This window comes from Rattus norvegicus, chromosome 13 (genome assembly GCF_036323735.1).
Source record: "Rattus norvegicus strain BN/NHsdMcwi chromosome 13, GRCr8, whole genome shotgun sequence".
NCBI classification, from domain to species: domain Eukaryota; kingdom Metazoa; phylum Chordata; class Mammalia; order Rodentia; family Muridae; genus Rattus; species Rattus norvegicus.
Genome location: NC_086031.1, coordinates 47,908,725 through 47,920,336, shown reverse-complemented (window position 1 = coordinate 47,920,336; position 11,612 = coordinate 47,908,725). Strand labels below are relative to the sequence as shown.

Below are 11,612 nucleotides of genomic sequence, written 5' to 3'. Positions count from 1 at the left end.
GTATGAGCATTTAGCCTGCATGTATGTACGTGTACCACATGCGTGCCTGGTGCCCACAGAGGTGAGAAGCTGGCACTGGATCTCCTAGAACTGGAGTTATGAATGGTTGAGAGCCTCTGTGTGGGTGCTGAGAAGCAAATACCAGTCCTTTAAATGAGTAACACATACTCTTTAACTTCCGAGTCATGGCTTTAAGCCCCCCAAATACTTTATTAAGAAACTCCTGGGGTTGGGGATTTAGCTCAGTGGTAGAGCGCTTGCCTAGCAAGCGCAAGGCCCTGGGTTTGGTCCCCACCCAGCTGGGGGGGGGGCGGGGACAAAAAAAAAAAAAAAAAAACTCCTACAGCCAGGTGGTGGCTGCTATCCCAGCACTCTGATGGCAGAGGCAGACAGCCCTATAGGAGTTTGAAACCAGCCAAGGCTACATAGTAAGATCTTGTCTCAAAAAAAAAAAAAAAAAAACAAAAAACAAAAAACAAAAAAACAAAAAAAACCCCAAAAACAAAAAAACAACAACAAAACAAAACAAAAAACTCCTAAGAGAAATATCCCAAAGCCTTCGAGAATTTCCTCAAAATTCATAACCTTCATGAAAAAAATGTTCCTTTTAGACCAGAAATCTAATAACTCCACTTGAAATCAAAACCGCCCGTACTTTGAAACCACCGATCTCAAACTGTGGAGGGTTTCTCGGCGTGCAGCATCAAGGCGCTGCAGGAAGAGCATGGTCAACTTTTCTAACTAATTGGAGAAATACGGTGTCCACAGGAAGTCCCCAGGGCAGACAGCCAAGGATCAAATCATCTGGAAAGGTCTACAGGCCATATACAAGTTCGAAAAACTCAACAATAGTTACCCGCGCTCTCTTCAGAGGGAGTCTGGGTACAGAAGGGGATTCTCACCCCTCCTAACCTAGGCTGTCTTGTGTAGGATGAAAACTGACTGATACCCTTGCCCAGCCCTACCTGCCTGGTAAGCAGGTTTCAGACCAACTGTGTGCGAGGCAGGACTCAGTTAAGAATTCAAAGCTGGGTGATGCATACCCCTCTATGCCACTGGGGGATCAATAACTGGATTAGAGGGTGGGGTATCCGCGAATTCTTTTCTCTTTGTTGTAATCATGCTAACTGTATGCAACTCAGGAGGGACCTTTCCCTCTGCCTTGGAAAGTCTCTTGTGAGCCGGCCCTGGGAAATCTAGTTTTGCCAGATAAGAGGAGAAGAAAGCATATGAGAGCGGGAACAAAAACAGTAGCTTGCTAGGCTGGGGTCTAGCCCAAGAAGGAGTAAGCAGAGGGTTCCCAGTTTTCAGCAGCGAATACCAAAGGGCAGCCGGGTCTCTGAACTTTTCTGCCCTCCTCTCTCACTGCCCACAACAGGGCAGCAGCAGGGTCAGCGGGCCAGACTTTGTATCCACATGGCCTGTTGCTTCCGTCTCATCAGTACACCTCCTGTGTCTGCTAAAGGACAGCTCTTGCCAGGCTCATGGATCAGGGACTGCGCCCGCCCGCCTGCCGCTTCCCACACAGGTCCAGGTTTCCATCCACCAACGGCCCTGAAATCCATGGGAACGACCGCAAGCTTGTGAAGGCGGGAATAGAAGCTGGGAGAAAGTGTAGGATGAGAGCCTGCCTGTATCGCAGTTTGCCTCGGGGGATGGGGGTGTGGGGTGGGGAAGTGCGTGGGAGCAGGCGCATGCGCGGTGCAGGGCTGGCTGTGCCGCCTGGGAGTGCGGGGGCGGACACTGAGGAGCGATGGGGCGACCGTGGCGGGATGGCGGGGGAGGGGGAGTGTGGGGTGTCGCCGAGAGCAGGGAGAAGAGTGGGAGCAGGTGGCAGGGGGAAATGAATGAACAGTCTCATCTGTATTCCTTGCAGGGATATATGGTATGGAGGTGGGAGGGGTACAGAGTCTCGGCTGTCTGATGGGGACTGAGGGTCTCTGGAAGAACAGAATGAAGGGGTAGGGCCTGCCAAATGTGCCATCTGCTTCGAGGGCGTCCTCTTGGGTTGGGACTCTTATCTCCCTCCACTCAGCTGAGCTTCTGAAGCTGTCAGTCCCCAGATGGGGGATCTCCACAGCCTTGTTCTGGCAGGTGGCCTCTTCGGGTTGCCAGGTTGCCGGAATCCCCTTCCCACACCATCTGAGGAGTCCTCAGGGTCTAGCTATTAGGTCTGCCCACTCACCTGGCATCGCGAATTGGGGATGGGTTCTGCTAAGACCATCTGCTCTGAGGGCACAGAGTACTGTGCTCTTAGGATTCCTGGGATGAGACTATAAGGTGAGCCTTGTGAACCCAGAAACATTCAAAATGGAGCGCTAGTCTTGGCCCTGGTGACCTTGGGACATTTGCTTCTCTTTTGCTACACTAAGGAGTTTGAATAGATGGTTTTCAGGGGGCCTACCAGCCGGGATTCGGGGTGTGGCTAGAGGAAAGGAGGCGGAAGTGGAGAGCAGAATCTGGGCAGCAGAATCAGGATGGCATTCTCCAGCCCCTGCCCTCCTCTGAGGATATCTGCAGCATATCCCAAGAAAAGATGGGGCCCATGGAAAGTCGTCGTGGGAAGAGAAGGGTTAGGTTCCAGGCCAGAGGGCATGCACAATGACAATGTCTTGGGTGTTTGTAAGCCAAAGGCCCATTCCTGTCCTTGTCCTTTCTTCCTGCAGGAATTAGAGGACTTCCTGTCTTGTCCTTGGTGACCACGGCTTGTAAACTTGAAGTTGGTCTTCAGATCCTGCCCCACTCCCTCTTTCTCTCTAGACCATCATGATGTTCTAGGGGTAGGGCTGGGTGGGGTGCCCCAGGGCCTGCTCTTTCTCTCTTTGGATTCCACCTATGAAATCCAGTGTCATTATTTCTGAGGGGATGGGGAGTGGGGTGAGAGACAGGGACAACAAGCTCCATTCGTCCGGGAAAACTCAGCTCAGTCTTCTGAAAAACTCCCAGTCTAACTGATGAACCTTCAAAGACCAGAGAGGAAGGTGTGGAGGCCATGGTGTGTATGTGCGCGCACGTGTGCATGTGCGTGATTAAGCAAAGAATTCCTGTTCATTAAGAGAAGAAATGAGATTAGGGACCCCTGAGGAAAAAGGAAGGAAAACAGCAGGACACGACAAAGAATGGGAAATCTAATTAGACACATGGATCCCTGGGCCAACTACTTGTCCTCTCCCTGGCCAATAAATGAGGGAGTGTCTAGCTGTCCCCTAGTCTGGCAGGCAGTCATCATCCCCATCAGAGTCTTTGTCTCCCTGGAAGCTGCTGGACCAGACGGAACCAAAACTTCTAAAAGGTAAGGTCCAAGGTTGGAGGCCCCATGGGCACTGGGATGGTGGAGTCGGGGCTGGGGCAGGAACTGGGCAGAGAGATGGCAAGAGTACTGATCAAAGAAGCTGCAAGGGGCTTCTGGGTGGTCAGTGAACTGCCTTGGGGATAGTTTTGAAGAGTATATATTTCAGTTTGGAGCGGGAGTGCAGAACAAAGAGATACAACCCTCTTACTACTGCTGGGGACTTACCATTCAGCCCGACTTAAATTAAGAAGAAACCTGTGTAGCAGGCTTTGGGAGGGTGGTGTAGTCAGCCACATACTGGCTACAATGCTGTGCCCTTCCATATCCATAGCACACACAGCCCTCCACCTGTTTGCACAGATGTGAGTGAACTGCAGACGTCTCTGCTCATATGCATGCACTCCATGTCCTTCCAGTAACCCATGTGCAAACACATATGTACCCAGATAGCTGCCAAGCTTTCTGAGGGGAACACTTCAGAACAGCATAAGAACTCTCTGCTTTCTACAATGTGTTTCTAAAAAGCTACATTTCTAAGACTATGTTAGAAGCTAACATCCTTCTTTTACATTGTATGTCAAATGAAAAGACTTTGTCTCCAAATTGACTGGTTGCTCCTGCAAAGGGTTGGACCTTATTCCTTTCTGCACCTCCAGACGCTACAGCTTGACAGACATCCGTGAATGTTTAGGTGACTGAAGGAGCAGTGGCCTTAAAGTAGGGTTAGGGTTAGGGTTAGGGAGAGAGCTCAGTAGGTAGCGAGCTTGCCTAACACACATGAGGCTCTGTGCTAGATAGCCAGCATTTCATAAGCCAGGCATGGTAGTACACACCTGAATCCCAGCCCTTGGAAGGTAGAGGCAGGAGGATCAAAAATTCAAAGTCCTTCTCCACTCCCTACGTTTGAGGCCACCCTAGGGTACATAAGTCAGTCAGTCAGTCAGTCAGTCTCTCTGTCTCTGTCTCTGTCTCTGTCTATCCCTCTCACTCTTCCTCCCCCCTCTTTCTTTCCCTCCGCACTCCCCCCCCACACACACTAAGCCAAAAGGAAACAAAAGTCTCTTTAATGTAGATTCTCTACATTCTCTTTAATGTGGTACCACTCCCAGAAGGAGTCCTCATGGGGTCCTCCCCATGAGCCATGTCATAGGGTGAGGGTCAGCAGTGTCTCCATGTTCTTCCTAAAAACAGGAAATGCTAGCTTGTCAATTCGTAGTCTGTCTATTTTGGTGCTGGTGCTGTTCTTTGGCACTGGGGGGGTGTTTGCTTGTTTGTTTTGTTTTGTTTTTTAATGAGAGTTTTTCTGAATATGTGGTTTTTATTAGAGAATATTGGTACAGAAATGCACTAGTGTGTCCAGTGTGCAGGTGAGTGGACAGGGGAATTTGTTAAGCATGAGTAAGCCAGCCTGTGGAAGCTGTCCCAAGGAGCCTGAGTGATTGATGGTCACACTGTGTGCTGCAATGGGAGTGATGGCTAAAGATACCGCCAGATACAGACCCAACCTTAAGGAGCATGAGGTGAAGATGCTGAGTGAGCTTGTGTGACAGAGGGCAAGCGTGAGCTAACATGCACATTGGAGGCTGGCTACCTTTGTGAGCCATTCCTACGAGGCAAGCTCAAACAACGGCCATTCTACCACCTACCCACAGGATGTACGTCGAATGGATTCAGCCGTTCCCACTCCTACCCTTCCCTCAGAACCTCATGAAGTTCCTGACTTTCCTGAGTCTGTTGACCCTGGTGCTGCAGGAGGCAGGGACAGCGTCTCTCCTAGGAGAGAGAGAAAGAGAAGAGAAGAGCCCTGAGGAAGCTGACACTTATGCATCCCTGCATGTGGGGAACTATAGCCTGAGCCTAGAGGACTACAGTGAAGTCATTGATCTGAGCAGCTATGAGGAACTTGCAGACTATGGGGACCAGATCCCTGAGGTGAGAGGACATAGCTGATTTGGAATCCCTGAAAGAAACGGGATGAGGGGCCAGATCCCTTTCCACCTGCCTATAATACAAATCTCTCAAGCCCCCAACACTTTTGCTATATGATGTAAACTTGTGTGTGTGTGTGTGTGTGTGTGTGTGTGTGTGTGTGTGTGTGTGTGTGTGTGTGTGTTACACATGCAGCACATGTCCAGGAAAGCCAGAAGACAGATAACTTTAGGTGTTTCTCTGGTGCTTCTCATTTTGTTGAAGGCAGTGTCTCTCGGTGGCCTGGAGCTTGTCAAGTAAGCTAGACTGGCTGGCCAGCAAGTCTCCCCAGCTCTGAGACTATTAGCCTTAATCAAAGATCATGGCAAAGCAAACTATAGAGAGTTCTGGGGCTCAAACTCATGCCTCCTCTCTCAAGGCAACTGCTTTACAACAGTGCTAGCTTCCCAGGCATGAGGTACAAATTCTTATCCCTCCTTAGGAACTTGTCACTTACAGGCCACTACGAAAGAGAACACTAACCGCCAATGCCTTACTCCATGTGGCACACTTGGTAGTACCACTCCCAGAAGGAGTCCTCATGGGGTCCTCCCCATGAGCCATGTCATGGGGTGAGGGTCAGCAGTGTCTCCATGTTCTTCCTAAACCCAGGAAATGCTAGCTTGTCAATTCGTAGTCTGCCTTCCAGCCTGAAGTTCTCCCCAGCTCTCTTGTCCTCTGCAGAGATTGACCATGTGCAGCATGGTTCATGAGCCCAGAAGCTTCTGCCCATCTGTCACGTGGCTGGGTCTGGGTAGAGAAGGGAGAGAGTGCCAATCTGAACAACAGAGAGAAAGGGAATGAACACCACCCTGGATGACCCAGAGATCCAGACTTCGTCTCTGTGTTGGGACCTCCTGAGCCCCCGACCCTCACCCTTTCCTCTCTTGAGCTCAGCGTCCTCATCTGTGTATGGAGATGCTGTGCTCTCTAAGGTCCCTTCCTTGCTCTTTTTAATCTCCCTCCCTCCACGTATTCCTCTGCACGAGTTTGAACTTTGTCACTGAGGTTTCCAGGGGCCACAGTTAAGTCCTTCTCAGGCAGAGACTCATCTGTGGTGTGCTTTGTGCTGTGTCTCCAGGCCAAAACAAGCAGTCCGACTCTTCCAACAAGAACTAGTCCCACTAGCCCTGTGGTTCCAAGGACATTGCCATCACGCCTCACAATGGCCGGACCTACCACCACTGGACTACTGAACTCCCAGAGCAGTCACGGTAAGTGCACGAAACCAGAAGGTCGCAGTATTCATAGGTCCTGGGCCAAGCAACTCCAAGCTAGCCCCAGGCAGTTCTAAAGTGGGATGTGGTAAGGCTAAGGCCAGGGAGTCCTGGGTCTGGATTGGTCTCTGCCAGCAGGAAAAGAAGGGGAGGTTGTCATGGTAAAGCCAAGCACTGCCACCGCTGTAAAGGGGAGTGGCCGGCTGTCCCTGATACTTTTGTATAAATATTGTGCACAAATTGAGTGGGACGCAAAGCAAGCAAGAACTCCTACACCCTAGCGAAGCGACCTACCTTAATTAACAGCATCACTCGGGGAACAGTTTGAGTGGTAATTAGATTAGAGATGATTAAAAGCCTGGGGAGAAAAATAGATAACTGTGGCTGTCACTTGGCATGGGAGCAAATGAAGCAGAGAAACTGGCTCAAATACACCTTTGTTAGCAGTCGTCAAGCCCTCCGCCAGTCCTTCTTGGGAACTGGGGTGCAGCATCCCTGACTCTGGTCAAAACCTGGGACCGAGGAGGAATGAAGCTTATGGACTCTCTGGTGTTTGGTGTCCTGTTCTCCTCTAGGATCTTTGCCAGTGTGGACCTGGGGGGCTGAATTGGGCACTTCCAGGGGGAGTCCATTCTCACAGCTCCAATCTCAGACCCTAAGGGTCTCAGCCAGACCTGCATTTCTGGGCTGTGAACTCTTCTGGTGCCTTTTGGATACAAACCTCCTTCTTAGTATCTCTGAGATCTTGTGATAGCAAGGGACACTAACATTGCTCCGCTGTCTGAATTTCTTGATCATTGGGTGCAGAGAGAGCACTGGGGACAGAGAAGAGGCAAGTTCTCCAGTGTAAAATCGGGATGCTGATGACATCCCAAGAGGAAACGGATGCCAAGCAGGCACTGTCCATCCTACCTCGGCTCTGTTTCCTGAATCCACATAGAACATGGTCAAGTCCTCTTCCTAAGACAGAGGCAGCAACCATTGACCACTCCATATACTTCTGCCTTTTTTCCATCTACACTGTACTTTTTGACATTAGAGAAGGGTCCTCTGGAAAAGAGACAAACAGAGGTCCTAGAAAGAGACTCATAAACTCAGAACTTACAAAGGATCGGGGCCCGATGAAAGCACCAATGAGCCTTGCACTGAGTGGTGAGTCCTCTTTTAAGCCAGGCTAAGTGACAGACTGAGAGCAACTATGAGTATTGCCTGGGTGCATTGTGCTGGGTGGTTCTTGGGGGCAGGGAGGAGCGGCATAGACAATCTAAAAGCCACAGATTCCCATGGCTTAGACACCCACCGAAGCAAAGACCACTGGCCACAGAGGCTCGAAGAGAGTCTGACCAGAGATGTCCCACTGTTCTGTCTTCTACTTGGCCAGGCCTGCCTACCTGCCTGGTCTGCGTGTGCCTTGGCTCTTCTGTGTACTGTGATGATGCGAACCTCGAGAACATTCCTCCTCTTCCCCAGATGACCACCTACCTCTACGCTCGCTTCAACCACATCAGCCACATCCAGGCTGGAGACTTCAAAGGGATGAGTGAGTTACGCTTCAAGACAAGGTGGTGGCAAGGCAGAGAGGACTGCCAGGGTACAGACGTGAGCTCCCAGCCATCAAAGGGACAGAGGTTACTGTCCTTCCAAATCCTTTCCTTTAAGATTTTAAAATGGCCGGAGTAGCCAGTTCTTCTCGTGAAGGTGCAGGAAAAGGAAGATTTGCCCAAGACAACATTTCCAAAATGTCCCAGCATTGCTGGCCTCTGGGCTAGACTCCCCTATTGGTCTCTCAATGTTGGCTCTGGGCTAGACTCCCCTAAACCTTTTCTCTATGTCCCAGATGGCTTTTAAAGAGTTTCTTTGTCTTGCTGCTTCCTACCGTATTCTCTGAGGTGTGAGGCAGGGGCTTGCCTCCAGCTTCTGCCTCACATTGCTGATAGCCTTTGGGGGGGTCCTCAGTGTCCTCCATGTAAAGTGAGTTGTGCGAGGGGTGTGGGGGGCAGGGTGAATGCAGCAATTCCTGAACTTGTTAATTGTTGTCCTTGGAGGTGGGGGTGGGAGTTAGTGGGTGGGGACGACTCTTTTCTTTTTTCTTTTTTTTTTTTTTTTTTTGGTTCTTTTTTTCGGAGCTAGGGACTGAACCCAGGGCCTTGCGCTTCCTAGGCAAGCCCTCTACCACTGAGCTAAATCGGGTTAACTACCATAGGGCCAAAGCTCTCAAGGAAGCTATTGAGGAATGTTAACGGTTTTTAAAGGAGATCCGATTTGGCCTTGTTTCTTGTGCTTTGGGCCTGGTGCAGGGGTTGAGCTGGTTACAGCTCCCTTGAAAAGAACGGGTCAAATTATGGAAGCAGGCGTAGCCCACATGGGGCCAGGAGGGATGGACGCTCCAGTTTCACCCTTTCTTCTCTCCCAACATCCGTAAGCAAAACTGAGGAGGATCGATCTCTCCAGCAACTCCATCTCCTCCATCCACAACGATGCCCTCCGCCTGCTGCCTGCCCTGCAGGATCTGATCCTTCCAGAGAACCAGCTGGCAGCCCTGCCTGTGCTGCCCAGTGGCCTCGAGTTCCTGGACGTCCGCCTGAATCGGCTGCAGAGCTCAGGGATACAGCCTGAGGCCTTCGTGGTGAGTCAGGACGTCAGTCAGTCCACCCTACAAAGTGCACCCTACTCATGTACTGACCTCACAGCTGATCATGCTCAACTCTCCTGCCTAGAGCCTAAAAGTCAATTCCCATTTTTTTCTTCTTTTTCCACGTACGGCTTATTAAACATTCTCTAGCAAAGGGTGTTTTACGTCGTGCCATTTTGGTAGCGTCTGCACCCTCTGTGAATAGGAAACCCGATCTATCAGTCCTCAGGATCCTGTTCATGGGGACAGAACACCAGAAGCCAATGGTGGCAACTCCCCCTTCTCTCTGTGAGGATGCTGCTCTACCGTTGGCCTTTATCGACACATCGGCTCCTCTTTGTACCAGCACCCCAGATCAGCTCATCCATCCTGTCCTTGGAAACTCCAATTTGTCTGTGGAGCTCGCTCTGACTCCAACTCCTACAAGCCATCTTAATTTTTTTTTTAAATTTATTTATTATATGAGTACACTGAGCTGTTTTCAAACACACTGGGAGAGGGCATCAGATCCCTTTACAGATGGTTGTGAGCCACCATGTAGTTGCTGGGATTTGAACTCAGGGCCTCTGGAAGAGCAGTCAGTGCTCTTAACCACTGAGCCATCTCTCCAGCCCATCTTAATGGTTTTGAAATCTACTGCTAAATGGCCAGTGTCTCTCTATGGTCAGATTCACAAGAGATACAATTTGTTGGGTGTCTTAGTTAGGGCTTCTGTTGCTGTGAAGAGACACCATGACCACAATTCTTACAAAGAACATTTAATTGGGGCTGGCTTACAGTTCAGAAGTTTAGTCCATTATTGTCACAGCAGGAAGCATAGTGGCATGCAGGCAGACATGGTCCTAGAGCAGGAGCCGAGACGAGAGTCTTACATACAAATTGGCAGGCAGCAGGAAGAGAGAGTGAGCCCCTAGGTCTAGCTTGAGTTTCTGAAACCTCAAAGCCCACAGTGACACAAGGACATACCTTGCTCCTAATAGCATCATTCTTTAGGGGCCTATGCAGGCCATTTTTATTTAAACCACCACAATGGGTTACTGGCCAGATTTGATGGAAAGAGTTAAGTCATTTGACACAAATATGATCGTGTCAAATCATGGGCTATCCAAGGAACAGGGCTGGCCAGAGCCCAGGATATCCACTGAAGACAGTGGAAGAATAGACAAGACTGATCCAGCCCAGCATGCTGGCTGCAGCACCTGGGAATGGCCTTCAAAGTTGCTCCTGTGCGGCCTCTCTGTCTCTTCTAAGTACAGTCAAACCACAAGACAACATTTCTCTCACTACCGGATATATGCATGGTGGTGGCCCCCTAAGATAGCATCATCTAGTAACTTTGTAGCTCTCTTGGTTTGTGTAAGTAATTTCAAGACGACACATTTCTCAAGATGCATCCCTGTCCTTAAGCAATGCCCAACTGTTCAGGCTCAGCTTTGCAAGCAAATTCATACAAAGAAGCATCAATAGGAGAATAGTAAAAAATTATTCTGTGTGTGTGTGTGTGTGTGTGTGCATGTGTATATGTGTGTATGTGTGTGTGCATGTGTGTCTACATGTGTGCATGTGTGTGCATGTGTGTACATGTGTGTATGTGTGCATGTGCTCTTGCACACATGTGCGCATGTGTACATGTGTGTGTGCATGTGTGTCTACATGTGTGCATGTGTGTACATGTGTGTATGTGTGCATGTGCTCTTGCACACATGTGCGCATGTGTACATGTGTGTGTGCATGTGCGTGTATGTGTGCACGTGTGTGCATGTGTGTACATGTGTGTATGTGTGTGCATGTGTGTGTGCGTGTGCGCTTGCACACATGCGCACAAGTGTGTGTGTGCATGTGTGCGCGTGTATGTATGCATGTGTGTGTGTGTGAACTCCAGGATGCCCTCAAACTCATTCTTCTCCTACCTCAGCTCCCTGAGTACTGAAATAACAGTGCGCTGTCACCATGCTCACCAAGAGCTGCTGTGTGCTCTCTCAGCCACTGCTCTTCACAAACATCATCCTCCCTCCCCATCTTCTGTGTGCTGTCAGCCTACAGAGGGCACAGAGAACAGCATCTGTGCCCCTGGTGGGTGGGATGCAAACCCTGCACACATCCGTTTTCTCAGCTGTGCAGGAAGTACTGGGTTTGTCCGTACAGGGAGGTCTCTGACTGTTCCAGCCCTCGGAACACCGATTGTTTCCATATTAGGAGGTGCTTCTCTGCCTTCGCTCAGCCCTATTTTCTTGGCTCAGAAAAGGCAGGGGCTTTGCAGCCCAAGGACCTAAGCTCACTGAGTGAGTCACTTCTGATCTTGTTTCCTCGTCTACAAAACACGAGGGTGATGAGGCCCACTTGACACAGCCGCTGCAGGACTGAACGCAGCGTTTGCACAGATCACAGGATGACTAAATGTCGGTAGTGGATGCTCTGGGAAGAGGTAGCTTGTTCCTCACTGTTCTCTGAGCCCCTGCAGGCTGATCTCTTCCCCCACGTTCCTCTCCGATCGATCAGCCCT

General features: G+C 50.1%; 1 protein-coding gene across 7 annotated transcripts in view; it reads left to right on the top strand.

Moving 5' to 3' along the window:
* The first annotated feature begins 2 nt into the window (after window positions 1-2).
* Optc (opticin) overlaps window positions 3-11,612 on the top strand; it is a 14,190-nt gene continuing 2,580 nt past the window's right edge. For 2 of the 7 annotated variants that reach the window (XM_039090712.2, XM_063272294.1), the window contains exons 1-6: window positions 3-2,280; window positions 2,667-3,292; window positions 4,945-5,224; window positions 6,342-6,474; window positions 7,859-8,017; window positions 8,901-9,103. In XM_039090712.2, coding sequence (XP_038946640.1) covers window positions 3,120-3,292; window positions 4,945-5,224; window positions 6,342-6,474; window positions 7,859-8,017; window positions 8,901-9,103 — 948 coding nt within the window. In that variant the 5' untranslated portion in view covers window positions 3-2,280; window positions 2,667-3,119. Of the gene's footprint in view, window positions 3,293-4,942; window positions 5,225-6,341; window positions 6,475-7,858; window positions 8,146-8,900; window positions 9,104-11,612 lie in introns of those variants that run through there. The other 5 variants (XR_010056916.1, NM_001395559.1, XM_039090714.2 and 2 more) reach the window with 5 other exon arrangements.